Raw genomic sequence first — 26,361 nt, 5'->3', positions numbered from 1 at the left:
AAAATCAGGGTAATATAAACATTAGCATATGCTTGTAGTATTATGTAATGGTGGAAAGATCAAGAAAAATGCCAAAAGCGATTTAAAAAATTGGATCCTACAATATTAACCCAGCCACAGTGGTACAGCTAGAATATCACCTGTTTCAAAAGTCCCTGTTAAAATTCCATTCTAATGTGTTATTCTTTGTTTATATGCGTGTGGGTATAATGTCGTATGTTGGTACATGTGCACACCCAGCTCTGGGTTATGTAGGAATAACAGTACCTTGACTTTTTAAAGTGTGGCGACATATTTGAGTTAAATAGTGCTTTTGCATATCATTAAGAGTTACACTGCTCATTTTCTACCTGGAAGTTGTGTGACAGCAAAGAGCACCTGAATCCCTCAAATAGCCTGACCATCCTGCTAAACAAAGGGATCTGACTGACAGCCCTGATGATGGACAGCTAGGGTGATGCTGTTGCCAGCAGGCAGGCATACTGATGCTAAAGAAATTTAAAAAAGCTGTCCAGGTGTAAAGCACACAGCTACTACAAATCACAACATTAGTAAAGTACTGTTGGTTTTGAGGAGGTAATATACAGTTTTTGCTTCTTCTCCAGGTGTACCTGCTTTTTCAAGATATGTCTTATCTCCATCTCTGTCTCATTTAGAGCTTGTTGCTCCCTCTTCAGAAGTTTCCTCTCTCTCCCTGGATAGGCATCCCCAGACCTTGCCCTCTCCATGTCTGCCTGTCTGGCTGCCTCCAAGGATTTGCTCACTCCTCCTTTCTCCCTCCTTCTTCTACTCTGCACACCCCTGTTGTCTGGAAATGTAGGTAGCAATCCTCCAACCTCCAAGTCGATGCCAGCCTGCACATGTTCCCTCCTCTCCTGGCACTTCCCACAGGTGCCTTTAGAGTCCCTCAGCACAACAAGCTCTTTCCGAGGTGCATGGATGTGTCTCCTCCAGAGGAAGAAACAAAACTTCCTGGGAAAGAAGGCAGAGAATTGCATACAAGCATTACCTGTGCTCTTGAGGCCAGTCCTTCTGTGACGAGGCTTCCAAATCTCTGCCTCCCTGCTCCTCTTCTCCTCACCACCCCCTCCGCATTTCAGCTTGCAATGAGTGACGTGTCCCTCTTCATTTCCCCGCTTTCCACGTTTCCACAGTCTTTCCATGGAGCCTCCTCCAGCTGTACCTCTCCTACCCCTCCCTCCCACTCCTGCAAGCAAGCCATGTCCCCCCACAGATGGGAGCCTTATGGGGAGGAAAGCCTGGGTGATGGAGCCCCTCTCGAAAGCAGCTCCGTCTGCGAGGACACCCGTATATCTTTGCCCTCGGTTCTTTTGGGCAGCTCTTAACCGCTGGCTCTCCGGCACAGCTGTACGACTTCTCTGACTAGTCACAGTTTCCACTATGCAGCGCTTCTCTCTGGCTGCTTGAACCCTCCGGCCATCCAGCCATGAATTTGTTCACTGCGTTGTTCCTGCCTTTTAACAAACATGCCAATTAATTCCCTGCTGATTAGTTCATTCCTGATGCACCCTGCCAAATCTATTTCTGGTGGAATAAACAAGGAGAGATGAATCGGCGGCAGTGTTGTTATTTTTTTTTCCCCTGCCCCCCTCCCCCAGGTCCGTGCCTGCCAAACCAAACAGGCTCAGGTCTGGTCAGTGCTCGATACAGAGATTTCTGAAGAAACGCTAGGTGTTAAAGTGACGATTTTTGTGAAGCGGGAGGTGGGCCCCCGACTCTGGTCCCATGTCCATGTCAGACTGATATTTTGCTGCGATCTGAGAGGATGTGCAGCCGCCACAGCCCGAAGCTGCACGATTGCTGCGCACCCAGGCTCATGACTAGACCCATGGCACTGCTTGCAAGTGCCTTGGCCAAATCTGCATTCTTCCTGATATTACTTCTCCAGTATCAGCTGGCAGCAACACCCTCTCTGTTTCCTGACCAGCCTATTCTTATTTAACTCCATTTTCCACAGCCAAGATGTCTGCACTCAGCAGTGAGAAAAAAGATGCTTTTCTCACAGGGCAAAGGACTGTCCAGCCACTCAGAATAAAAGCAATCACCCAGAAGTAAGGAGCCAGAGGATATGTGCAAGTGTTGCAGACAGAGAAAGCAGTTACAAACACAGCATTATGTTCGCAACAGAGTGATGCTGGTTTACCCCAGGTGAGGAGCTGATGGGGAAGAAAGCTGAGTGCCATCCTTCTAAGCACATAAACATCAGCCAGCACTATTCTTTAGTCAGCCACTTAAATCCACTCAAGAGAGAGGTCCAACCGGGACCACGCTCGAGGGTATCTGCTTCTCTGATGCCAGAAGCATGTGGTTTTGGCTGCTCCTGCTCCCCCAGTTCCGCTGGCTCTGTGGCAGGGAAATTTCTGAGAAGACTGTCTTGTTTATGGAGTCTTGCCACTAAAACAGCAGGACACTCATTTGCAAAGTTATAAAACACCAGTTTTCAAAAGCAGCCCACAATATACAGGCTTAACACAGACCAGCCTCCAGAGGAACAGGAAACCTATTTTTTCAGGGCTCAAACAAGCAAACAAAATGTCCAGGCAACAGGCAAATAACCCAAACAATCATCTGCCTCCAGCTGTTCCCCGCTCAGCACGCAGCAAACACAACCCTGTTATGCTGCCATTGCAACTCCCTGTGAAGAGGAAACAAGCTGCTGGCGGTCAGCGTGGGATGGGGACGCTGGATGGAGGAACGCTCCGAGCAAGAACCAACCTCTCTACAGCATGGCACAGAGAGATCAGCTACGCGAACCTGATGGCAAAACCCACACAGGCATGGCAACACACTCCCGAAACCCCGGTCCATATCCAACCTGTGCTGGTGAAGGGTCACAGTGCGTGCCCAATGTCCTGGGCTTGTGCTGGCGGCATGCAACCTGAGCACAGCTCTCATCAGGCAGGAGTGTGTATCACAGAAATTCCCCATTCCCTGTGCCTCCTCGGGGATTAGCAGGGGAGGCAGGACAGGAGGGAGCTGTAGCACTTCCCTTCCCTGTCTCCTGCCCGCTACCATCCACATTCAAAGTGATGTGTAAGGAGCACTGCCCAGCCCACCATCACCACCATGGCTGCATTCAGTTAGGAACACCCAGTGCCCATGTGCCATCACTTTACCACACTAAGCAGAGACTGGGAACTTTAATACAACCAACTAACAAGAAACTCCCTTTTTTTTTTTTTTGTTGCCACATCTCCGTGACTGTGTTGTAAGCAACTGCAGTGTGTTCGATCTGCTCTCCTGTGTGAGGACTGCTGCTTGCAGTCAGTTTTCTAAACTTGAGTAGCCTCAGCTTGAAGCTCGCTTGTGATATGCAAACGGGCTATTGCACATGTCTGTCTGTGGTTCTCTCAGGACACACAAGAGTTCCGAGACAGCAAAATCCCCCTGGCAAGAACAACATCTGCAGGAACATTTGTGCTCATTTTCCTGGATCCCAGTTTAGCTTGCAGCCTTTGGGCAGGTGCCAAGCTGAGGGCAAAAGGGGCTCAAACCCTCCCTGTAACCCCCTGTGCCTTGCAGGTTGTTTGTGCCCAGGGCCATATGGAATTGCAGCAGCTGTGAGGGTCTCCTCAGTGCTGCCGCTGTGTCTGGCCCTGGCTGCCATATACACACTGAGCCAAAATACCCCCAGAGTGCAAAAACTGGGCACCGTGAGTGAGATGGAGTTGCAGAGGAATTCCTGACACCTCCCGGGGACCAGAGGGCAGGCTGGCGCTGAGATGTTAACAGCTGTAGGGCTGGAGACCTTCTAAAAGTCCACACATGAGCCATCAGGGATTTCAGTAAAGCTCTGAAGTGCCACAGATGCTCCTGCGCAATTATTAGGATTATCAGTCTTTGGAGCTAAGTGATTGGCAGCTGTACAAGGGGAATCACCGTACCAAAAGGGCAGCGCTTTTCACTTGTGGGACATTCAGTGTAGGCTGGTCGAGAGGCTAGTGGAAGAGAACTGAACAAACTGATTGCAAGGGAGGAGGGGCATTACACGTGGCCTGTCCCAGAAAGAAATAAACAAAGGGAAGGAGAGCAGATAGCTGCAACCTGGGTGCAGGGCTTGAGTGCGTTATCCGGGATTTCTGGACAAGGCAGCTGTCCCCACATATTGTGTTCCTGCTGCTGTTCAAGGACATCGCCCCTCTCCTTTCGTGTGGAGTGACAGTGAGAAGTCACTGATAGAGGTGACACAGAACAGGTTTCCTTATGGTGTGTCCCACCATTTTTGAGTGAAGCGCGAAGCCTTCTGCACTGGCCCTATTAGGTGGACCCTGGATATCACTACAATTTGTGTAGGTCAGGTGAATATTGCGTACCCGTACAGCAACTCCAACACACCAGCATTTTGAAGGGCATGGGTCAGGTCAGAAATCAGGCATCCAGGAGGGAGAAGCAAATTGACCTCAGGCAGGGTCTTCACCCTACGCAGGACAGCAGGTGCCAGTGTGGGCAGAGAGGGCTTGCACAGACTCAACACTGAAAAGGGGCTGGTGGGTGCATATTTTCATGCTTTTTGGCTTGGAACATTTTTCTAAACAACCACATTGCCAACCCAAAGGTCTCAGACTTCCAAGCTTAACCCCAAGTATCTCATTTTTCAGCATCTGGCTTTTTCAAACTGCTTTGGAAAAAATAAATAAAATGAACAGCAACATTCACATAAATGAATGATTTATTTGCAGCTTCAGTTTTATTTTCACAGCTTTTTGATTTATATTAGTACACTTGACAGGTCCAATTTATATGCAAATCAGCTTACATTCACCATGTAAAGAAGGAAAACTTCATTCCTCATGCTTTGCAAATCATTACACCCTCTGAACACTTTGCTTAGTCATATGTTCCTCAAAAGCATCAGTTTTCACCACAAATCACTTGTCCTTGCTATCCATTAGCCTCACAGAGATCTCAGGGCTTGGGGAACGAGTCATTTTTGTGCAGATGCATGAAATTAAAAGTGGGCTATGCTGTACCGCAAATGTACAAGCATTGTAAACTATGGGCTCTTGCAGTGTATATGTATGCCAGATGTTAGAAGATCACAAATGAGGACACCAGATTTTCCAGTTCCTGCTTCTGGCTGTTTTCTGCCGTACCTTTCCTCCCAGCGCTAAGTGGTGCCAGACGCATTTTCTTAGAAAGAGCCGCTCTGCTGGACAGCTCTTGTCCCTGCGTATCACAGGCTTTGCTAACTGAGACTTGAAAAGGATCCAGGATCTCTCCTGTAAATATTTACATAGATACAGGGTTGTTACTGCTCTCAAATCAAAAAGTGGAGGAAGGGAAATGGCATACGGAACAGAAGGACTCTGTATTCAGAAAGACCTGGAAGGGAAAGAAAAAGAACAATTCTGATGGCTTCTCCACTTTGCCGCCTGGGACTGCCCCTGCAAGTGCTAAGTGCTGTGTTCTCAGGAAGGTCCTGACCTGAAGCCTGATGACATCAATGGAAAAAATCCCCCTGGTACAAAAGGTTTTGGATCAGAACCCTTTCCCGTTTGTATCTGAAAAAAAAATTCTCTTCACCAGCTAGACCACTTGGTGTCCTTCTTCTGCTCCTTCTTTATTGTTATTGCTTAAACAGTTTCAGGGCAGTCCTGGATGGGAAAGGGCAAGTACATTATTCACAGGAACAGCGCCTGAAGCAGGAGAAAGCAGCAGCAGCAGCAGCAGCAGATGCTGAAGAAACATGACGTGTTCTTCAGCCAATTGGACTCTCTTTTGATGTATTTAGCCAATACTCCTTTCTCTTCTGTGACAAAGGAGTCAGCCTTGAGAGTTCTCACACAAATCATGACTTGAAGAAGTGATGGCGTTAGATGGCCTGCGCACGGGCCTGGGAATCGGGAAGCTGGAGCCTTGTGGCTTGCGGGGAGCCACAAAATGCTCCTTGCTCTACTTCCCCATCGTGGGAGAGTTCGCTTGTTCGCTTACCTCGGAAGGCTGTGCTGAAACTCAAGGACAGCTCTGGAAAATGCCCTGGCGGACTTTTGTAATTAAGCAAAAAAAAACCCCATTGCACAATCAAACAAAATCAACAAGTAAGATTTCTCCCAACCAAAAACTTCCCAAGAACGAAGGCACGTATTTCTACCAAGAACGACTTAAAGGACTGGTGCTTTCTGTGTAAACCACTTAGGACAACAAGCGTATTTTTGCCTGGGTCTGTGCCCAGCACAGTCACGCAGGCTGTCGAAACCTGGGCTGTCCTCCGTGACGGGTCGCTAACCCCAGCCCCCGCCGCCCCGCGGGTCTCTGCCCCCGTAAAACAACCGGGAGGAAACGAAGGGCGACGGAACCAGCGCAGCGCTGCGGTTTCGAGCGGGAACCCCAAGTTTACACCAGGCGGGCCGCTGAAGGCCCCGCTGCCGCCCCACCCGCAGGCCTGCCGGCTCCAGTCAGGCAGAGAGGCCCTCAGGGGCCCGGCGGCCCACCGAGCGGCCCTCGCCCGCGGCTCCCGGTGACAGGGACCCCCGGGGCTGCCCCTCCGCCGCCCCTCTGCCCCAGCAGAGCGAGGCCGCCGGGGCGAGCAGCGACGCGGCCCTCCGGCCCGCCGCCATGTCGGGAGGGGCCGCCCCCGCCGCAGAACTACAATTCCCAGCAGGCCGCGGGGCGGCGCGCATGCGCGGCGCGCCTCTCCAGCATGGCGACGGTGCTGTCCCGGGCGCTGAAGCTGCCGGGTAAGGGCTGCGGACCCCCGGCAGGGACAGACGGGCCGGGCCGGGGTCAGCCGCGTCCGGCTCCGCGTCGCCACGGCGGTGCGGGGCGAGGCCCGGCCGGCCCTGCGGCCGCGCGAGGCGGCGCGGTGGGGTTCGGCGGCCTGTGCCCGGGTCCCGCGGCGGAGGGAGGGCTGCGGGGGACGGGGCAGCGCCTCGGGGGGCTCCGGGGGCGCCGTGTGTGGCGGGCGGGGGGGCCTGGGCCTGGCCGCGGCCCTGGGAGGGAGGGAGGGAGGAGGGAGGAGGCGCCGGGTGCCGTAGGCCGCGCAGAAGCGGGCGGAGGGGGCTGGGGAACGGCCGGCACCGCCGCGAGGAAGCGCCGGTCCCTCTCGGAGCCGCTGCCGCCGGGTTTCGGCCTCCAAAGCCGGGCCAGGAGTTCGGTGAGTGCCGCTGCGCTTACCCAGGTAAACGTTTACGGTCGTGCCTGCCGCCTCTGCGTGCCTTCCAGCCGGGGATCTTCAGCGAGATGAAAGGATATTCAAGCGTATTGTGTCAGGGAACCAGATTTTTCGAAGATAAGGCAGCGAGCGGCAGCCCAACAGCCGCTCTCTTCGGCGAGATTAAAAGGGAGCGAAAATCCGTGGCGAAACCAGATCCTGAGAGCGCACTAGTTGCGGTTGGATGGACTGGAGACAGTGCCGGCGCGCCTGGCTGTGTGAACCCGACGGGAAAGTGCCTCCTTGCCCCTCCTGACCGTGTCTCGCCTTCGGGACAGCCGTGGGACGGAGACGGGGCCCGGCTGTGCGCTGCTGGGGAGGGCTTCGCCCCCGCACCACGCACCGCTCTGGTCCCGCAGTGCCCCAGTCTGTGCGGCGGGCAGGTCGTGCTTTCCTCCTCCGTCGGTCCGTGAAGAGCACAGTAGTGTCTTCAGGGCCCTTCCCGCCAGCGTTTAGTAACCCGTACTAGGAGTCGTTAGTTTATGTAGTGCCTGTTAGATTTCATTCAAAGAAGTTTTGTTTGCAAATCAGTTTCTTCCTGGGTATGTATATCTATGTCTAAATGGGAAGGAATACACTTGGCATGAAGTTTATTTAGGAAAAGTGCAAACTGGTGGGTATAAGTGTGTGTATTGGGGTGTGACCACTGGGGAACTGTACAATAACAAGTACAGATCTCTTCCTGGACCTCTGGAACCAGCGTGATCTATCTGGTATCTGCTTTTGGGAGGCACTGATTTGGAAAAGAGCACAGGCCTGGCAACTGCAGTTAAGAAAACAGTTCTCGCATCAGTCCTTAGGTTAAATTGCATATATCATAACCTTGTTTCTGTGGTTAGCTCTTGAAAAATGTAGCTTTCAACAGCAATGAGAAAGCAGAAAGCCTATTGCTATAGCTGTTTTTTCCTGCTGCATCATTAAATTACATCAATATGTGGCAACTTATCTCCCCATGGGCTTAGAGATATGTCTGCAGTACCTGGTGCCTGCCAACTGCCAGCTGGGGAAAAAAAAGAAAAATAAACAGAACATGAAGCAAATACAAAGGATACTGGAACCAGTATGTCATCATTGAAATAACGCACTGAAAATTGTACTTATCTAAAGTCCAAGATCTGCTCTTTTCACTCCAAAGTGAGTGCAAGCAAAAACCTTTCCAGTAAGTTAAAAACAGAAAAAAGATTACAATTAATAATATCTTTCAAGCCATCAGCGCTAGCAATGAGTATTTCATTATGAGTGAGACCTGATTCCAACACAGATCACTTCACAGATGTCTCCTTTCCAAATCATGATCACGAGTCATCTTTTCTTCTTTGAGAGGTCATGTTCTTCTACTGCAATAGTTGCAAGAGCTGCCTGTGCAAAAAGTACTATTAGGCAAATGCACAGGGGATTTGCAAAATCATAAAGTGCAGTTTAGAGTCCAACTGCCCTTGCAAGTCAATAAGTTTGGGGCATTTTCTCTCTCTCTTCAGCCTCTGAAAACCTCCCTCTTCAATATTTGCCTTTTCTTTGAGTGGCTGCAAAAAAAAATCCAGGGCGACATGACCAGTAACTTAGCCACAGACTACGAGCAACAGTTCCTCTGATTGTAATGACAGGCCACTGATTGGGAACCTCTGTTTCATCACTGGTGCCCTAGAAAAAATGGAGTACAATTTAGAACAGGTCAGAACAGAAGCAGTTTATTTACTATACCTGTAGGAGAGAACACAGTGCAGCAGGGAAACTGACTTTGCTGATATGAACACCATCCCTGTAAAGTGGATGCAAGGTTTACATAAGCTTAGAGGTGCTATGCAAAAGACAGATAACAAGATGTGAGTTACACAGATCTGTTACATACACAAGGCCACAGTCCTCCTCAGGGTAGATCTGGAGTCTGTTTTCTTTAGTACAGGGACTAATTTATCATGAAGGTTAGACAGTGTTTATTGTTTCACAAGATAAGGAGAGAGTTTGACCAAGAGGCCAACTTGGGTCCTAGCATTTCTGCTTCCTTGATGAAAAGCTGAAAACTACATGGGAGTGTTGGATTTTCTGACAGCTGATCACTTCCAACAGAGGTAGTTTTAGCTTTCTTGTTGTCTTCCCCCAGCCTGAGCCTTGTTGTTGACCAGAAAGGAAAGAATTTGAATTCTGGAGCACTTCTCAATAAATCATAATTCTCTAAATGGTGTGAGACTGCCCTTGTTTTCACACATTCTTTACTCTTATTTATGTCTCTCTATTTATGCTTTTCTGTTGAAAAATAATTTGGGAGTGATTAGTAGAAGGCAGGTGTGGTATCCCTCCTTCCCACAGCAAGTGACTTAAAACTCAGACGAAGAGTCATGTTCCTTCTCTCTCTCTAGCCAGATGAATCATGACTTATATATTCTCTGCAGCGCAGAACAGTCTCGGGGGGCCAGGCTGGGCACATCCCTGCCAGCCCTCCAGATGCATTCCCAAAACACCTACAGATCAATTGTTAGGGCTCTCCCCAACAGTGAGAGGTGAGCATTTGTATCCTCTGATCTGCAGACCTAATCTGCAGATTGGATATGCAGTTGGGTTTCCCTGTGCTAGGTGAGTGCTCCAACAGCCATTGTTAAAGGGCAGTGTCTTCCCTCCTTTGGGTTTACAAAAAGTAATCAGCAGGGCATTTGATGCCTGACCTTATGGAGTGGCTGTGCCTTGTGAGAGTACCAGCTGACCTTTTGAGAAAAGACAGGGGGAAGGAATGCCGGTTTCTGGTTCTTGGTCAGACTTAGACATGAAATAACGCTGAGAAGCTCTCCTGTAACTCGGTAGATCCTTTCCTGTGTAGATTACCAAAAGCTGTAAGTCATTACTGTGTAGTAGCTGTTTTCTAGCCTCTGATCAGTGGTACTCAGCAGGAAAGGTGTTCTTCTTACAGATCATCTGTGGTTGACACCACTGTCGATGTTGCCAACATCTCAGTCCCTGCCAGTTCAAGGAGTGGGGGAGCCATAGTTTCGAGGTCCTTTCTGTCTCCTAGAGATACAGAACAAAACTGTTCCAGATAAAGCTCATTCCCATCAATGCTTTTATTTGCCCCAAGGGTGAACAGCAGGTTTCAGTCTTCTGGGTTGACTGTCTGGAATTAAAATATTTAAACAAATCACAATATATCTGAAGTGTAAGTGTGCTGTTGAGTTGTTCTACTCAAAGCACACCAGTTTCCAAAACGCGGAGCAGTCTTGTTAACATAACTGTCCAACTTTGACTTCCTAGGCTAAATACCATTTCCTCTTGGGCCAGCAGTATTTGCTTTTCATACCACTCTGACCTGGCTTGAACTGGCACATCTGGATCTGTAGTGAGAAGCTGCAAATACCCTGCCAGCGAGCCCTCTCTGGAATTTCTTGTTTTCGCTGAGTACTCTTTCAGCAACTTGTCAGCGCAACCTACTGTATAGACATCTGGGAGATTCACACTGTGCTGTCACTGCAATCTCTGAGCAGAGAGCTCTGTGCTACCGAGGTCGGTGGCCTTCAGTGCTGTTCACAGGATGGAGCCAAGGTTATCAAGACTTCCTGAAAAGCCCAACTTTGAACGCATGTTTAGGACAGATCTGTGTGAAATGATGCAATGTCTCAGGGATACAGTGGACCATCCCATAGGAATGTAGTATCTTTTAGCTGGGTGCTCTACCTCCACAAGGAACAGCTTTTTGGAGTGTGTATGTGCACCAGATTGTTTTGATGTGATTCTTTAGTAGAAGCCCCTAGTTCAGAAAGGTAGGGTCTGATTTAGATACGTGATTTCGTTGGATATCTTTATTTCCCTCTATTCTGTCTGGGTGGGTTGTCCTGGCTGCTCCACTTAGTGTGGGGCATTTGGCCTTTACTGGGATCGACAGTTTTTCTTAAGTCCTGAAATTGACACTGAATACCATTTAGAGTGGTACAGGAAGGGGAAGTGAAGGTCCTTTTGTGGGGCAAGAAATGAGAAAGAAGTGAGATGTGTGTGCTGCAAAATAGATTCTAGATGATGCAAAATAGGTGTGTTGCACTAACTAGATACTACAGTACATCTGTAACTGAGTCTGCCTTTAACAGGAAAACCAGAAGTAAGGCATATTATGCAGAAAGAATAATCTTGAAAGCCCTTAAATTTCCGCTCTGTAAAGCCTTCTCATCGTCTTAGTGTCTGTGCATGGTTACAGCATGCATGTTTTTGCTTATTATTTATGCCTTGCATGTATCGCCTCAAGCATCTTCTGGCACAAGTCAGCTCCCATCTCAGGTCAGCTTTAGGCAAAGGGAAATGAAGCAGATATCTGGGATAGCAGAGTGCCACCTTGGAATAGGAGAGAGAGAAATAGACTGAGACCCTGCAGTCATTGGAGCAGTGGCCATGGCTTCATGCCCAGCCTTGTGCCGCAGGGCGGCTCCCTGAGACGTGATCCTTCACTCGTAGCTCAGGGCAGTGAGTCTGCGTTATCTTGCCTGCCCCCATAAACAGATGGCCCTGGCCTTACGCCAGTATATACGACCAGGCTCTACACCTGCCCTCGTCACACTCCCTGTGGCTGTCTAGGGCTTGGGGCAGAAGTCATGCATGTGCCAGGCACCTGTGGGAGAGACACCTAAAGCTAAGCTACTTTCTTGTACCACCACCTGAAGGCATCAATCAGTACTAAGTTATCTATCTGGGCAAGGCCAAGCACAAGCTCCTGGCTCTGGTGGGAGCAGGAACAGAGCAAGAGCACTGTGGTTTCCTACTGCAGGGGCTGGAGCGCTCCATCTCGAGGTGCTGAGCCATGCAGAGAAGGTGGTGTCTTAGAGGGGCAGCCCTGATCCCTTCAGACACCAGCATGTCACTGGTCCAAAAGGGCAAAATCACTTTGCCCTCATCTTCAGGGAGTCGATACCCTTTTTTACCAGCACTGCAGAGAAACTGTGTGCAGTGCTCTATCCCTTCTATCCCTCACGAAGCAGGACAGCAGATGTGGCACACTAGAAGGCAGCAGTGGTGCTTGGACCAGGCTGGAGGAGGAGGAGGGGAGCAATGAGCTGCAGAGGGAGGCCCCCTCAGAGAACACAGACTACAAGTGAAGAGGGGCTGTGTTGGGATTAGAGACTGGCAAATGCTAAAGGAGTTCAGAGTCTGAAGTCAAGAGAGTGCTGCGGTTTAGGTACTCGGAGTGTTAAGCATGACTTCCTGTCAGTGCGTCTCATTACCAAACCGGAAAGTATTAGAATTAAATCGGCCATGAATTCCATATATATACACATATATATGTGTGCGTGTATATATATGTTTATAGATATTTTGTATATATATATATACACACACCTTTATCTTGGGAAAATAAACTGTCGGCATCTTTTCTGCTGCAGCTGCTACCCTGAAACATGGACAGACCCTGTCTTTCCTCTCACGCCTCTCACTTGGATCCATGCAAAATGCAGACTGCGCTGTCGTCCCTTCTGTACCATTCTCCACTGCAGCTTTTCTCCACTGAGATCTTGCAAAAGCGAGGAACTCATGCTTTATTGTCTCTCTCCATCTCTTTCCTCAGGAAAGAAGAGTCCGGACCTCGGGGAATACGATCCCCTCACTCAGGCCGACAGTGATGAAAGTGAAGATGACCTGGTACTCAACATCCAGAAGAATGGGGGGGTCAAGAACGGGAAGAGCCCCCCTGAGGAGGTGCAGGACCCTGACTCTGATGTGGAGGTTGGGATGGCAAAGCAGCACACGTCAGAGAGCACACCCGAGGGTTATCCTGCAGAGGCGGCTGGGAGTTTGGAGCAGAAGGCTGCTCCCTCCCTCATGCCATACCTGCGCACAGCGATCTTTTTGCTCACTGTGGTGATCTCGATGATTCTTGTGTTGGTGTGCGCATTTCTAATTCCCTGTCCCCCTAGAGACTTGCATAACACCTGGAACCGCAACCTAGGTCAGGGAGCAGGTGAGAAAGCCCCAGGAACAGCATCTGGTGGGGGAGGTGGCAGCTCCCAGGCTGGGCTTCGGCGGGAGAGACCTATCTGGGAGAGCCAGGTCGGAGCAGAGGCCCTTCCTCACCACTGCAGATGCTCCGAGGCAATAGACAGGCAGCTGCATTCCTGCTCGCTCTTCAAGCTGAGGCCTGTGAAATCTGGCATCAGTAGATAACAGTGCCACAAAATCTTGTTTCTGTCAACACCAAAAAACATTTTGACTCTTCTCCCATCCTGCCTTTTTGTCCGGATGGTGCGCTCTGTTCCAGATGGAGATGGCCCAAGCCCACTTCAAAACATAGCACTTCCCTCTCTACATCCTGGATTTCACCAGCACCTCCACACTGAAGTGTGTGGGTGTGTTAGGGAGGAGAAGGATAGAAGTCTTTGTGTCTTCCAACTGGCTTAACTAACCTTATTTCTTTTGTCTTCTTGTCCTGCTTGAATCTGTAAATCAACATTCGACATCTTTTGTCATCCTATACGGGCCACTGGTAACATTTCTAAAGTATCTCCTGTTCTGATTTCTGCATTAAAGTAACAGTGGTTTGTGAAATAATTTCTGCCAGGTCTAGATATGTCTCTCCCTCCTTGCTTTCTGCCCCTGGCTTCCAAAATCTGTGCCTTTTGTAAGATACGTGGCTCCCACATCACGTCAGAAAGTGAAGTGGGAAGCAGAAATCTTTTTCTGTTAGCTCCTCCATTTTTCCCTTTCCTTTCTCTGGCCCAGATGCTACATTTCTGCCTTTCCATGCAATGAAAGATCTTGCCGTGATATGAGCTGCCTGGCATTGGTGGTTCCCTAGCAGACTCTGTGAGGCTTGGCTGTCCACGAGTCTCTTTTCTGGGCCAGCCCTCCTCTCCCAGTGTGGAAAATGGGCTGGGTGGCCTTTTTGACAACAGTGTGGTGATTTGCTGTGACTGTTCCAGGTGGTGTGTTATCCCCACTGGAGCTGTGTGATGTTAACGGCGATGGGCTCCCTGACATCCTCATTGTCTTCACTGCCTTGATGAATGCTAGCGTCATGGGTAAGCACCGCAGCTCCTTTCCATTCCTCTTTCTGTATGTGTCAGTAGTGACCTTTGTATGTTTGTCTTATGAACGGGAAGAGTTCCTGCCACTGCAAATCCACTGCATTGCTCTTTTCAGAGTTCCTTAAAATGGCTGGTCTACTGTGCCTGTGCTTTGTCATGCTGCTCATAATTTTCATTGCAAGCCTGTGCTCCCATACCTGTTGGGTCAACGTCATCTGTTTCCCCTTATCTCATCTTGGGGCAGGTCCATCTCCTTGTCTTTTATTTGTGTACGCTTGGTTTGGGGGCAGAGATGAAGCGATCAGAAAGCACTGCTGTACAAATAGCAATTGGGAATAAGGTGGGGGTTTTTCCCCCTTGTTATCTCTCAGAGCCTTTCACAAAAGAGCTCAGTCTAACTACCTCCATTTTACAGGCACAGAGGTGGAAGCACAGAGAAGGAAAGCTGCTTGACAAAGGTCACAAATGAGATTTAGTGGTGGAGTCTCAACTCTTTCCTAATCTGTGGTTCAGTGTCCCGGTCATTACCAAGGGTAGTTGGTGACAGGAACAGTGATGGCAGAGCTGACTGTTGGAGAGCTCTGGTTCTTCTGAACTAACCAGTTGCTTGCCAACAGGGAGCATTATGGATTTTTTTTTAGAGCAGCTGTAGGTCGGCTTTGCAGGAAACACCCTTACCTTGCTGCGTTTTTCTCCAGGTCACTCCATACACTTGCCAGGCTCCAAATCATTGTTAATTCACAGATAATAGACTGGCTGATGGTGGAGAAGCTACTGTGCCTGGCTGTTCAGCAGGTATTGCCCTGCTTCCTCCTCCTAGCTGCTTTGGCTTTCTCTCTTAACCCTCGCACCCCTCAGGTAACATAGCAGCCTGCTGATACTGGGCACTGTTATGCAGGGGCTGCCAAGTCCAAAAGTGGCATCCTATTGCGCTGGGCTTCTGAAGTCCTGGAGGTTCCCAGCTGCCTCTTGTACTGTGTCTGCCAGCCTGGCATCACCTGGGATTATGTGAATCTGTTCAGGCTCAGAGGCACTTTCAGGGGGCAAGCATACGTTGCACAGCCTGAAGAGAACTCTTGTGGGAGCAAAATGCCTTGGGTCTTCAAAGAGTAGGGTAATAAAATTATAGTTAGAGGATAGGGAAGATGCTGCTTCTCCATGGCCCAGGCAAGGCCCTCGGTATTTCATAGCAAGTCCTATAGAAAGAAACCTATGAGCAGAGAGAAAACTGTAGAGTAAGTTAAAAAAGAAAGCGAGAGAGGGAGATACCGTTGACATAAAGGCTGCATTCAGTTTGTAGAGGTTGTCCTTGCGTTCTGTATTTTGCCACTGCATTGTATTTATCTTTCATCGCAGATGTATGTACAGTTCTCAGCACGCTCTGAATGGAACTAGCTATACCTAGCTGCATCCTGGGCTATAGCTATGCTGGAAGACAAAAAGCAGACACTAAAGCAGGTACAAGCACATCACAATCTTAAATCCACACAGCTGGACATCAGCCCTCCTGTAGCTTGGGCTCAGAGCATTCACACAGTGTCAGGTAGAGATAAGCTTGGGATAGGTACCTGATGGAGTAAGCTATGACATTGTTAGCTGTTTCTCCAGCTTGTACACACAACAGCTGTGAGCTGCATTCAGGAGTTAGTTGTTCTTGGTCCCTGCCAACCCAACGAGGAGAACTTGGGCTGGGGCAACCCCTTAGCATAAGCCAGATGATTTTCAGTTTGAGGAGGGAGTGAGTTTGATTTAGAGAGTGGGCTCAGACTTCCTTTTAGCCAGTGGCCCAGATATGCCCTTTGTGTAGTCAGGTTACGTGTTATTTTTCTGGTAAGACAGGAGTCAACTGGGACTGTTGTCATTTTGAAATGTATGGGAGTTCATCTTAAATTGCGATATGAGCATACCAGGTGGAGATTACAGTAACCACAATTATGTCTGAAGGCAGGCTGAGCTAAAAGTTGCTCACATTGGAATCAGAGCCAACAGTCAATTGAAACAGCATAGAGGACATTTTTTTTACAATTATTTTGTGCTAACCGGTGAATAAGGAAAAGACCCCTGAGTTACACCAATTGGTTGCATTCAGTCTGTTATTCACAATAATAAAACTCACTTGGAAAACAAAGGAAAAAGCTCTCAGATTGCCCATCACCTGCTGCTGCTCCAGAATTACAAACAACCCGGGACTTTCACACGAGGTGGCATCTGCCTTGCAAGTCACTGCAAGGTTTCCCCTTGGTGCTAGCTGTTATCTTGAGGTGGAGGGGATCAGAAGGATCAGTCTGGTTTGACAGCACTACATTTCACACCAGGAAGTCAGCACAACTGAGCAGGTTGTCCCCAGGATCTTCATTCCTCTGTGCCCAGCTGACCACATTTCTTGCCGTGAGCTCAGGTCCAGCTTCCACGATTGTCGGCGCTGTTGGCTGACAGCCAAGCTTGTCTGGAGATTGCTGCTAGGCTCTGCAGGCAGAGAGACTCAGCCATGGGGTGGGATTTGACCTTTGCTTTCAGGCAGTGTGGATGTGGCTAGCTTGAGCCACTCAGCTCTAGTAGCTAGAGCTGGAACTCAAGCGCAAAGACCAAAGGCAGCATGGACGTAGCCTCTGATGCCAAGGGATTTCACTCTCTCTTTGCCTCTTGCAGGTGTCTCTAGGCCCTCCGTAACTGTGGTGGCCCTTTCTGGTATGAATGGCAGCACCTTGTGGTCCATCCAGCTTCCAGAGGAGACTCGGAGTGTGCAGTGCAAAGGGCTGTCACTGGGGGCAGCTGCAGAGCCCGTCTGCCTTGTTACAGGAACATCAAAATTCCTCAGCCTTCTCAGTGCCTCCACAGGTAGAGTCAACTACCAGTATATTAGAAATATGCTACTGCCTTTTTGTTTTCTTTAAGGGACTAATAAGCATGAATGATTCAGTGCTGGCACTTCATGGTGGCCATTATCTAGTGACACACAGGAAGGAGTCAAAACACACATGAGTTTCTAGTTACACAGGATAAGAGAATCCAAACCATTGCTGCTCTGTGGCAGCATCTTCATTCTACCACCTCAGAACATTTCAAAGTGTTAATCTTATCCTGTAGCATCCCCATGGCATAAAGGATATGTAAGGTCTGTTCTCATCAACATTGAGCTGTTAGTACAACTCAGCACGTACCTAACAGCACTGAAAAGCTGAACACCATTCTTGGGGTAGTTATATAAGGACATGTGCTACAGCCAAGGAACCTTCCAGAGAAATTAGGGCCACAGAAGAATTGATTAGATGTGAATGAATATTGCATTTTTAATCACCTGATCATGTGCACCTCCATTCTCTGATTGCTGTTTGTTCTACCACATTAATTCACTGGCAGAAATAGTCGTAAGTAGGTATAGGAGTTTTTTTGGAATCAGAACAGAGAATGGAGACATACAAGAAACCTTGGGTTTAAGTGGCAGATCCAGTCAATGAGCAGCAGCACTTACCTTTCAGATGCTTTTAGGGACCAGATTACTTGCACAATGTTTGCGTGGTCAGGACCATAGGCTGTCCCCTTTACCAGCAGTAGTAGTTATTAATGTGCGCAAGTGTTTGCAGGTGTGGCCTTTGGTTTCCTTTGTCATGCAAGGGAAAACCCTATCCTATGCAGCAGCAACAGCGGAAAAGCATTTTTAAACTCTAATTGAAAAAAGCAGAAATGTTGGCAAAAGGATCATGGAAAAGTAAAAGCATTGAATTTCATTTTGCATTTTTCACATGTTTATTTGCCAGTTTGCAAATCGGGTTTTAGTGAGTTTCCAGCTGGGTCCATGCTGGACTGCTGAACCATTTGACATCACGTCTGCTAACATGCTTTCACCCTGAGGTGGAGTGAGTATGCCATGCTGGAGTGACTGTTTGCTGCTGGGAATTTAACTGAGACACAGATTTTCACTTTGAATATCAGAACTGCCCATCTGTTCCCTTTCCTGGCATCTACCTCCAGGCTTTACTGCTGGCTGAGGAAAACAACTGCTGTCCTGCAGAACAGCACTCTCATTTAGGCTCTTCCTCCACGAGTGAACCTCAAATATTCTCTGCTGTTTCAGGAATTGTTTGGGGCTCAGGTCTTTCTAGAGAGAGGCTAAGAAGGAAGCACAGCAGGACTTGAGGCATGACTCAAAGACAACCTGAAGAAATGCTGGGGGGAAGAAATTTGCTTTAGACTGCAGCTTGCCCCAGTTTGTCTTTCCTCTTCTCAGAGAATGGGGGGAACAACCTCTTTTGCTCCTTTCTTAAGAAGGTTTTGTGGAACCCTCTGGGGCTGCCTGCTGGTTCCCCAAGTGCTGCAGGTCTCTTTCATCCTGTTCTTCCTACAGGCAAGACCATTTGGACGCTGAACTCCATCCACCTTTCAAGTGGGATCCTGGCTGCACCAGCTGCAACTCTTCCAGATGTAGATGGAGATGGGATTAGGGATATTGTTGTTCTGGCTCTCAAAGAGACACAGGTACAGCATATCCCTGCTGAAGGTTTGAAAGGACCTTGACTATCTAGAGGAAGAACAGGGAGCCTGATGTGGAAAGGCTGCAATAGGAGCTGCAAGAGCCCCCTAATTTTCATTCCCTTAGATTTCCCTGAAAAGCACCCTTTTTCTGTCAGGTCAGAACAGTGAGATTAAGCAATAATGACACTACCTGCATTTCTAGTCAGCTGGGAATGAACAGAAGGGTCATTATTTACCCCTGGCTTAGACTTGAGAATTACCTGTTTCTGTTCAGTGAAGGCTTGGTTTGAAGTGGGTGTTTAGGAGCAGTGTAGGGAGCTGTCTTGAGATAGATCTCTGGAGAAAGGAGCTTTCAGCTTATCCAGAAGAAAGAAATACTTGTGTGATTAATTCAGATGCAGATTTCCTCTATGCTCATCCCTCCCTACAATTCTGGCATTAATGTTAGAGGAGTTCAGGTTTTTGAAGTCCCTTCCATCTTTGATAGATTTGCAGTCAAGAGAAAAGCATGAATGTAAGATGCTCAGGAAGTGAGACTGAGCAAAGAGAAAGAGACCACTAGCCAGACCTTGCTGGGAGGGGGGAAGAGCAATGGAGCTTCGTGCTGTGGGGACCAGGAAAGATTCTGAGAGCACAAGTGCATGAAACCATTGCTAAAAATCTCTACATCTCTCTCTTTGCAGCCTGATGTGTTTTTCATCTTGGTGTCAGGAAAGACTGGGACTGCTTTAGGTGGGCCTGTGAAGTACAGCACCAATGGAGAAGGGAAAGTGATTGGCCCCGAAGTCCATATCACCAGCCAGGGAGCCGTCTACATCCTGTTTGGTTTTGGTAAGATGGACCGTGCCTTTCCAGCAGTTCAACTTACTGAGAAAATATTCATTTTACCTAAAAAGGCCCAGAGCATCCCTGGGATACTTCTACCATACCTTCTGCTGTAAAGCTAGGAGTAGAAGGCGTGGGAACAAGTCTCACTGCCATGGTGTAGAAAAGTGCAGGAGCACCAATACCTGCTAGCCTGGAATACCTTGGAGTTTCCCAAAGGCTCGTCATACCAGGGAAGTTCCAGCTCTCGGCATTTCTTTGCCTTCTGCCGCAACTGCAGTGGTCACAAGGACCCTCCATGCTACTAAGGAGTTAACTTTTGCAGGAAAGACTCTTCATCTTTACTCTTCCTGGCAGGTAATGTTCAAGCAGTTGCCCTGAGGGATATCTTTACCCAAGCCAGAAACCGGGATAGCTTTCCTGCAATGCCACAGCAGGAGGAGCCAGAGTGGGAAAAGCGCAGATCTGTCAACCTGTCAGAGCTCATTGACATTTACAGGTAGGAGATGGACTTGTCATCTTGCTTCTGCTGGGAGAGGAAGGGGAGGGTAGGCACCTCTTAGTACTCCTGGAGATGGTCCCTTCTGCTTCCCTCTGGAAGTAGAATACTGTCCTTTTCATTGACCAGTTGATAACAGTACTCTGGGGAACCCATTGTTTCCTCCCTGTCCTGTGGTTGTCCTAGCAAAAGAAGTGCAGAGTATGATAAAAGGGAATCCTTTGCTTCTCCTTCTCCTTGTTCCTTTCTTCCACCCACTATGCATACCTGGAGGGAAAAAAAAGGTGTTCCCAGCTAATGGAGTCCCTTTGGGAAGCTCAGTCTGTGTACAGCATTGTGGACCTGGATTTCTCAGCTCCTTTACTGCCAAATTGTGGTCAAGGTCAGCCTGGATAGGAATAAAGGGAGGGAACAAATGTGAACTCCCAAACTCTGTGCTTTTTATAGTAACTAAAGATGTTCAGAAGACCCCACACCTGAATTTAGCCAACTTAACTGAGGAACCCCCACAGGGAGCTAAGCTCCATCACTGGGGAGAAGATGGGCTTCTGCAAGAATAATTCAAATCTTTGGTAGGATGAATTGCCATGTGGGCAGGCAGCTAGTGCTGAGATGTGCAGATACAAGCCTCGGAATCTCCTCTTTGCTTTCCATTTGTCCCAGTGGGGGTGTTGACTTCCTGCAGACGATGAAGACACCTGACACAAACTGCAGCAACCTGCTCATCACAACCAAAGAGGGCTTGATCCTACTGCGGGGACAGGACCTGGAGCCCCGCTGGACCCTGGAACTGCAGAACATCAGCAGGTTACATACTTGGGAATATTTTTCTGTCTTGTTTCTTCCTGTACCATTTCCTGCCTTTTACTTGTAAGCACATGTGCTCCTTAGAAAGCAATTGAGAAGAATTCTCCAAGTCTGCAGAGAAATCTTAAGAACTGGAGGTGTGCAGATGCATTGCTGAGCAAGTGAGGAGGGCAGGGGGAGCAAGGAACAGAAGGCTGGAAACCTGATCTGTGTGCTTGTGAGTGGTCACAAATAAGGGGCTTGATTGAAATACCCAACATAGATGTCATGGGAATGTTGTGGCACTGACATTCAGGGAATTACTGGTGTGTGATTCAGCCCATCTGCTGTCCAGGGCTGCCAATTGCCAGCTCAGTGGAGAGGAGCTGTTGCATTAGTGATGTTAAGTATTTAGAGAAGGTGTCTGAGTATGGCCCACAGTTCTTAATGTTCCTTGAAAGTTGAAAATGAGTTCTCTGATGGCAGTCAGCACACCATCTATACTAAATGTAAACCTTAAAAAAATACTGCTTATCCTCTGATTTCACACATGGAAATTAAGTAATTTGCCAGATCTCATGGGTTGATAATAACCAGCAATTTCAGCTTGCCCCGTATTAAATATTTGCAAAGGGTAGTTGGGCACAGTTCAGGGAAATTATGTGGGAAACAAATTGCTTGCTCTGCTATGTAGAGAAAAGAAAGCAGCTCTCAGCCCAGTGTTACCTGACTGTAAAGAGCATCTATAGGAAGCAGGCATTGGAACTTCATTAAGCAAAAATAATCGGTGTACAACTAGGTTTGATATTCATATATCCACATTCTTGAGGGCTGATGGGTGACATAAGCAATGGCTTTAGGAATGGCTTATGGCTAGTTGATTATGCTATGGGGAAAGGAGATGGACTAAAAGTGTTTTGGGCCCAGAGTCTGCAGTCTTCTGGATGTGTCTGGGGTCTAGTTTAAAGGGTAAGTGTGTACTGACTAAGCAAAGCCAGTTCATAGATGCTGTAAAATCAGTTATATGCAAGAAATTTCTAAATGGACCCACTAATTGGAAAATTTCTGTGGGTTCAAATCAAAACGGTTGAAAACTGCTTTACCTGTTCCATTCACAGAATCACAGTACGGTTGAGGTTGGAAGGCACCTCTGGAGGTTGCCTAGTCCAGCCTACCTGCTCAAGCAGGCTCAGCTAGAACAAGTTGCTCAGGGCTGTGTGCTGTCAGGTTTTAAATATCTCCACAGATGGAGACTCTACAACCTCTCTGGGCAACTAGTATTCCCTGTTGCTGCACTCCAGCCCTGGTTTTTCTGGTTCCATGACCTCCCAAGGGACAAGAATACCAACACATGTACAGGAGCTGCCAGATAGGCATTGAAAAATAATGAAAGCAATTCCTATTCAAGACCACTGTGCTGAAGTCCTGGACTGCCTGTTTTCTCAGATTTAAGAGAGGCCAAATCTGGTAGACTGAATATATTGTGGACAAGCATTTATTTAAGAGGGTTGGGTTTTTTTGGTTTTTTAGGACTTAGAGAAGTTCTGCTTAAGCAACACAGGCTGGGGGACAAATCCAGCTCAGGGATGTCGCCACAGAGTCAAACAGACCAAAACTCAGTTCCTCATCAGACAAAGCTTACAGAGCCAGCTGAGACCTCCCCTTTTCCTGGGTAAACCTGCCCCAAGCACACAACTCCAGCCAGGCAGACTGAGTCCAGCCCTTTGGGAACAGTTTCTGAGAAAAACAACCTGGTTGCTGCAGATGTGCTGCATTTCCAGATACCTTTTGACAAGATCCCTGGAAAACCATAAAGGAGAATCAGTAGTCATAAAACAAGGGTGAAGTTCAGAGACCATGAAATTGAGTAAGCAGTTGAAAATTGTGTTGTAAATGGATGTTTCAGATGAGAGAGGATTAATAGCAGGTTGCTGTGGGGATTACTGTTGGGCAGGAATAATTACTAGCCTTCTGGTTCATTTGAGAAAGTGCCCAGGGGATTTTTCAGTTGATTGGTAGCATCTAAAATACATATGTCTGTCTGCATTAAGTTTGTGGGATCTGCTGCTGACTGTAACCCATAAGGGACATGAGAAGAGGCACCTTAGGACAGGTTTTAAGTTTGTGCCCATAAGATAGAGCTACCTACTACTTCCTTTTTGCTACTGGAGAGCTTTCAAGGTACAGGAGCATCCCATGATACTGCCATTGGTTCTGGTTGCCAAAGGTGTCTGTAAATCAAATGACATTGTTTGATGTAGTAAGTATAAATAGTCAAGCCACTGCTGTACTGCGGCATTGCTGTTCAGGAGCCATTCTGGTATGCACATTTTAAAGGGGAAGCTGGAAAAAATTGGAGAAAAGGGCTGGAAAAAATGCTTTAGCATGGAAGATTTAAGTCAGTGGGTTTATATGATCAAAGAGAAGCCTGAGAGGTGAGTTCATAAGCATGTGTAAGTAACAGGGGCTAACAGGCATTTTAATCTTGCCACAGCAAGAACAAGTGCCTTGGAGCGAAAGGCATTCATGTTCAAGAAAATGAAAATGCGGGCTTGTTTCTTTGGGTGAGATTAATCATTAGAACTGACTGTCACGAGAAGTGGTGAATTCATCTCATCTTTGTATTTCCATAGCAAGCCTCGTGGCTGGTAGATCTAGTCAAAGTCAGCCTACTGATACTTGGTTAATTGGGTAAAATACAGCAATCTGTCATAAACAAGAGGATGGAAGACATATTCTGATGAACCTGCCTTGCCATAAAATCTCTGATCCTGTGAATTTTGAGAAGTTGTTTGTGCTTATTTAGAACCTTGTGTCTAGCTGTGGTGAATTTAAGGAAGACAGAGATAGGAGTCAGAAAGCCAAAGGCAAGCAAGATGGTTAGAAAAGAGTTATAATGAGAGAGATTCAAGTAATAGTGTTATGTCACCCAGAAGGGAGAGGATGAGAGGGGACTTCATTTAAAATGCTGAAGGTTATAAAAAGGCTTGTAAAATTGCCAGAAGTAAGAAAACAAAGAATCATGGGCTGACATTAATGGTGAGTATATTAAGAGCCATTTTTCACAGCTAAGGCAGCTTGGGAAATACACTTTCAGCAGGAGGTCAAATGTGCTGATGCATTTTGAAAGGGCTGGGCAATTTTTTCTGACCATAGCAAAACTACAGTTTCTCATGATAAGGGAAGAATAATGCAGAGTCATGTCTCAGGATGGTAGACAGGTGTCTACACAGCCTATCAAGGGATGTCCCCCATATGGATGAAGTGTGGCTAACAAGCACCATAGGCTGTTTGATAGTTTTTCACTTTTCTGATCCACCAACAAATGGTTCCTGACAGAACAGTTCTGAGTGGATTGAAGGTCTCTTAGCACGGCAAATCCTGCCTTTTTAAGAGACAGAATGGAGGATGAAAGCAACTGTGATGCCTCCATCTGAAATCCCTGTTTTTCTGCCACGGCACTGAGTGTTTCTTTTTTCACATTTGCAGCCAGCCTGTACCAGGTTACTTTGGTGCTGACCAAACTCTGGACTTCATGCTGCAAGCACAGACCGGAGATGGGAACAAAAAGGTAAAACAAGCGAAGGCAAGGAGGGCAGTGGCAGCATAGGAGTGAGGGGGGTTGGGTAGAAAGGGACAATCATTCCCTGGGACAATCATTCCTTGCTCCTTGCTTTTCCCATTTCTGTGGCCGACACTCATCACTGTGTGGCCACAGGCATGAAAGAGAACAGCACAGGCCATGCCACTGCAAGGGGGCTCTCTGTACGCCCACACCTGGACACTTGTTAATGCTAGGTCTCTCCCCTGCCTTGAGGTGGTGGTGATAGATGGCAAATCCGGCCTCCCTGTTTGGAACCAGGAACTCCCATGGCAGAAGCAACAACTCGATGCGCTGTCAGTCATGACTTTGGACAAGAAGTCTGTTTTTCTCTTCTGGGCTGATGAAGCACAGCCTGTGTTACAAAGTTTGGTGAGCAAGCATCCTTTCTTCACTTTGAGGCACGTGCAGTGTCTGTCTTATATTCCTAATGTAATTGAACTTTAAACCTGCCATAGAAGGCAGCTGTCAGGGACATCTTTTCCTCTTGCTTTGACACTCTGAATTCTCTGAGCCTGAACGCAGGAGGTTTTGTGTGCAAAGTCTTCACCAGAAAGCTTTGTGGACAGAAAGTTTGCATCCACAAAATCAAACCTTTCTGTGTGAATTTTATTTTTTTTCTGCAACACTGAGATATTTTTACTGCAGATTTGTTCCCAGCCCCAGAGCACTACTTCTCTGCATGCAGGCACACAAGTCAGCAGGGAGACTCAAACTTCCAGACTGTAGCTTCACCCATCAAGCTGGCTTTGACAGAGTCAGATCTCAACTTTACCAACCAGAAGTTGTGGAGCAAATTATGTTTTAGAAAAAAAACTTTGCAGGATTTCATCTCTGTAAAACCATATAGTTTTTGATTCTCTGATCCATGTAAAGACAGGGCAGTGTCAGAAAACTTATTTATTTGGCAAAGCTAGGCTCTTTGCTAGCCAGCTGTAACGTTTTTGTCTGTCCTTTGTTCCAACAGCAACCTGGTCCCAGACCTGAGCGCCCAGGGCTGCACCACCTCTATCTCCTCCATCCTGTTTTTCCTACAGTCCTTTTGGACCTCACTAATGCAACAGACAAAGTCATTGCTTCAGCAGGTGAGTACAAATGGAGGAGAAACTACCTAGGCTAAGAGAAATATGGAGGGGGAGGTAGCTATGAGAAACAATGGGGTGTAGTGCCATTAAAGGTAGCACCTGAGGGATTTCTGAGGTCTGTACAGATCATTCTGCAGTGGCTGGAGTGAGTTGACTTGCCTGTGCTTTACCAATTTCCCCTTCTGCAGAGGTAAAACAATAGCTGCTGAAAGTGAACTGCATTATTGAAGTATGTGCATCTCCTATGTCAAGCTCAAAAACATCACCTGCAACCAAACCCTTCCATTTCTGATCTAAATTTCACTTTATTTCCATGGAAAATTTTTAATTTATAATAATTTTCCCTGATTAACTAAGGTCCATGGAGTTGTAAAGTCAGACTGAATATGCCCTCAGTCCAGTGGATGTTTTGACTGAGTAAACACTGTAAGATTTCTTTTGGAAGAAATGTAATCATTTACTCCTCACCAATATTTTCTCACCCTTTTCTGATGGACCAGTTGGAATTAACGATCTCCAGAAGGATGCATTTCACATCACTGTGACAACAACTGCAACCTCTGAAAAACAGCCAGGATTTCTCTCGGTCAGCAAGCTGGGCCTGAAGTGGGCCATGATGAGTCAAGGTCGAATGGTGTGGCTAAAGGACACCACCACTCCCAAAATCAGCCGTGGAGAAGTGAGGCGATTTCTTGCCCGGCTGAAATTTGTTGACTTTCCTCAAAAGGTGAGTTTGTTCAGGAATCCCTAATGAAATCCAGGCCATTGAAAACATCTGATCTCTTCTCTCCAGACACAGTTGGGTGCTCTTTGAGATGCAGAGAGCCTGGTGGGATGCAAAGAGTCTGTTTCCAAGATGACTCACTGCCCCTTTGGGCGTAAGCTGGACAGATTGTGGGGCCCAGCTGTACTTTGGCAGTTGGACAAGGAGG

At 47.7% G+C, this 26,361-nt stretch overlaps 1 protein-coding gene across 2 annotated transcripts in view; it reads left to right on the top strand.

Annotated features, from left to right (window-relative positions):
• Positions 1 to 6,625: 6,625 nt before the first annotated feature.
• FAM234B (family with sequence similarity 234 member B) overlaps positions 6,626 to 26,361 on the top strand; it is a 21,992-nt gene continuing 2,256 nt past the window's right edge. Inside the window, exons 1-12 of one of the 2 annotated variants that reach the window (XR_012654508.1) lie at positions 6,626 to 6,698; positions 12,705 to 13,097; positions 14,056 to 14,154; positions 16,810 to 16,998; positions 18,506 to 18,636; positions 19,317 to 19,464; positions 19,816 to 19,957; positions 20,621 to 20,764; positions 24,233 to 24,314; positions 24,561 to 24,745; positions 25,312 to 25,429; positions 25,930 to 26,156. Coding sequence is in view for 1 of the 2 variants with exons in the window: in XM_075058160.1 (XP_074914261.1) it covers positions 6,662 to 6,698; positions 12,705 to 13,097; positions 14,056 to 14,154; positions 16,810 to 16,998; positions 18,506 to 18,636; positions 19,317 to 19,464; positions 19,816 to 19,957; positions 20,621 to 20,764; positions 24,233 to 24,314; positions 24,561 to 24,716; positions 25,312 to 25,429; positions 25,930 to 26,156 (1,866 nt within the window). In the remaining variant the exon portion in view is untranslated. The remainder of the gene's footprint in view (positions 6,699 to 12,704; positions 13,098 to 14,055; positions 14,155 to 16,809; positions 16,999 to 18,505; positions 18,637 to 19,316; positions 19,465 to 19,815; positions 19,958 to 20,620; positions 20,765 to 24,232; positions 24,315 to 24,560; positions 24,746 to 25,311; positions 25,430 to 25,929; positions 26,157 to 26,361) is intronic. The other variant, XM_075058160.1, reaches the window with a different exon arrangement.

The sequence above is a fragment of the Buteo buteo genome, chromosome 26 (genome assembly GCF_964188355.1).
Source record: "Buteo buteo chromosome 26, bButBut1.hap1.1, whole genome shotgun sequence".
Lineage (NCBI taxonomy): Eukaryota > Metazoa > Chordata > Aves > Accipitriformes > Accipitridae > Buteo > Buteo buteo.
Note: the sequence above shows the minus strand (reverse complement) of the source record. Positions and strands in the feature narration are given on the sequence as shown.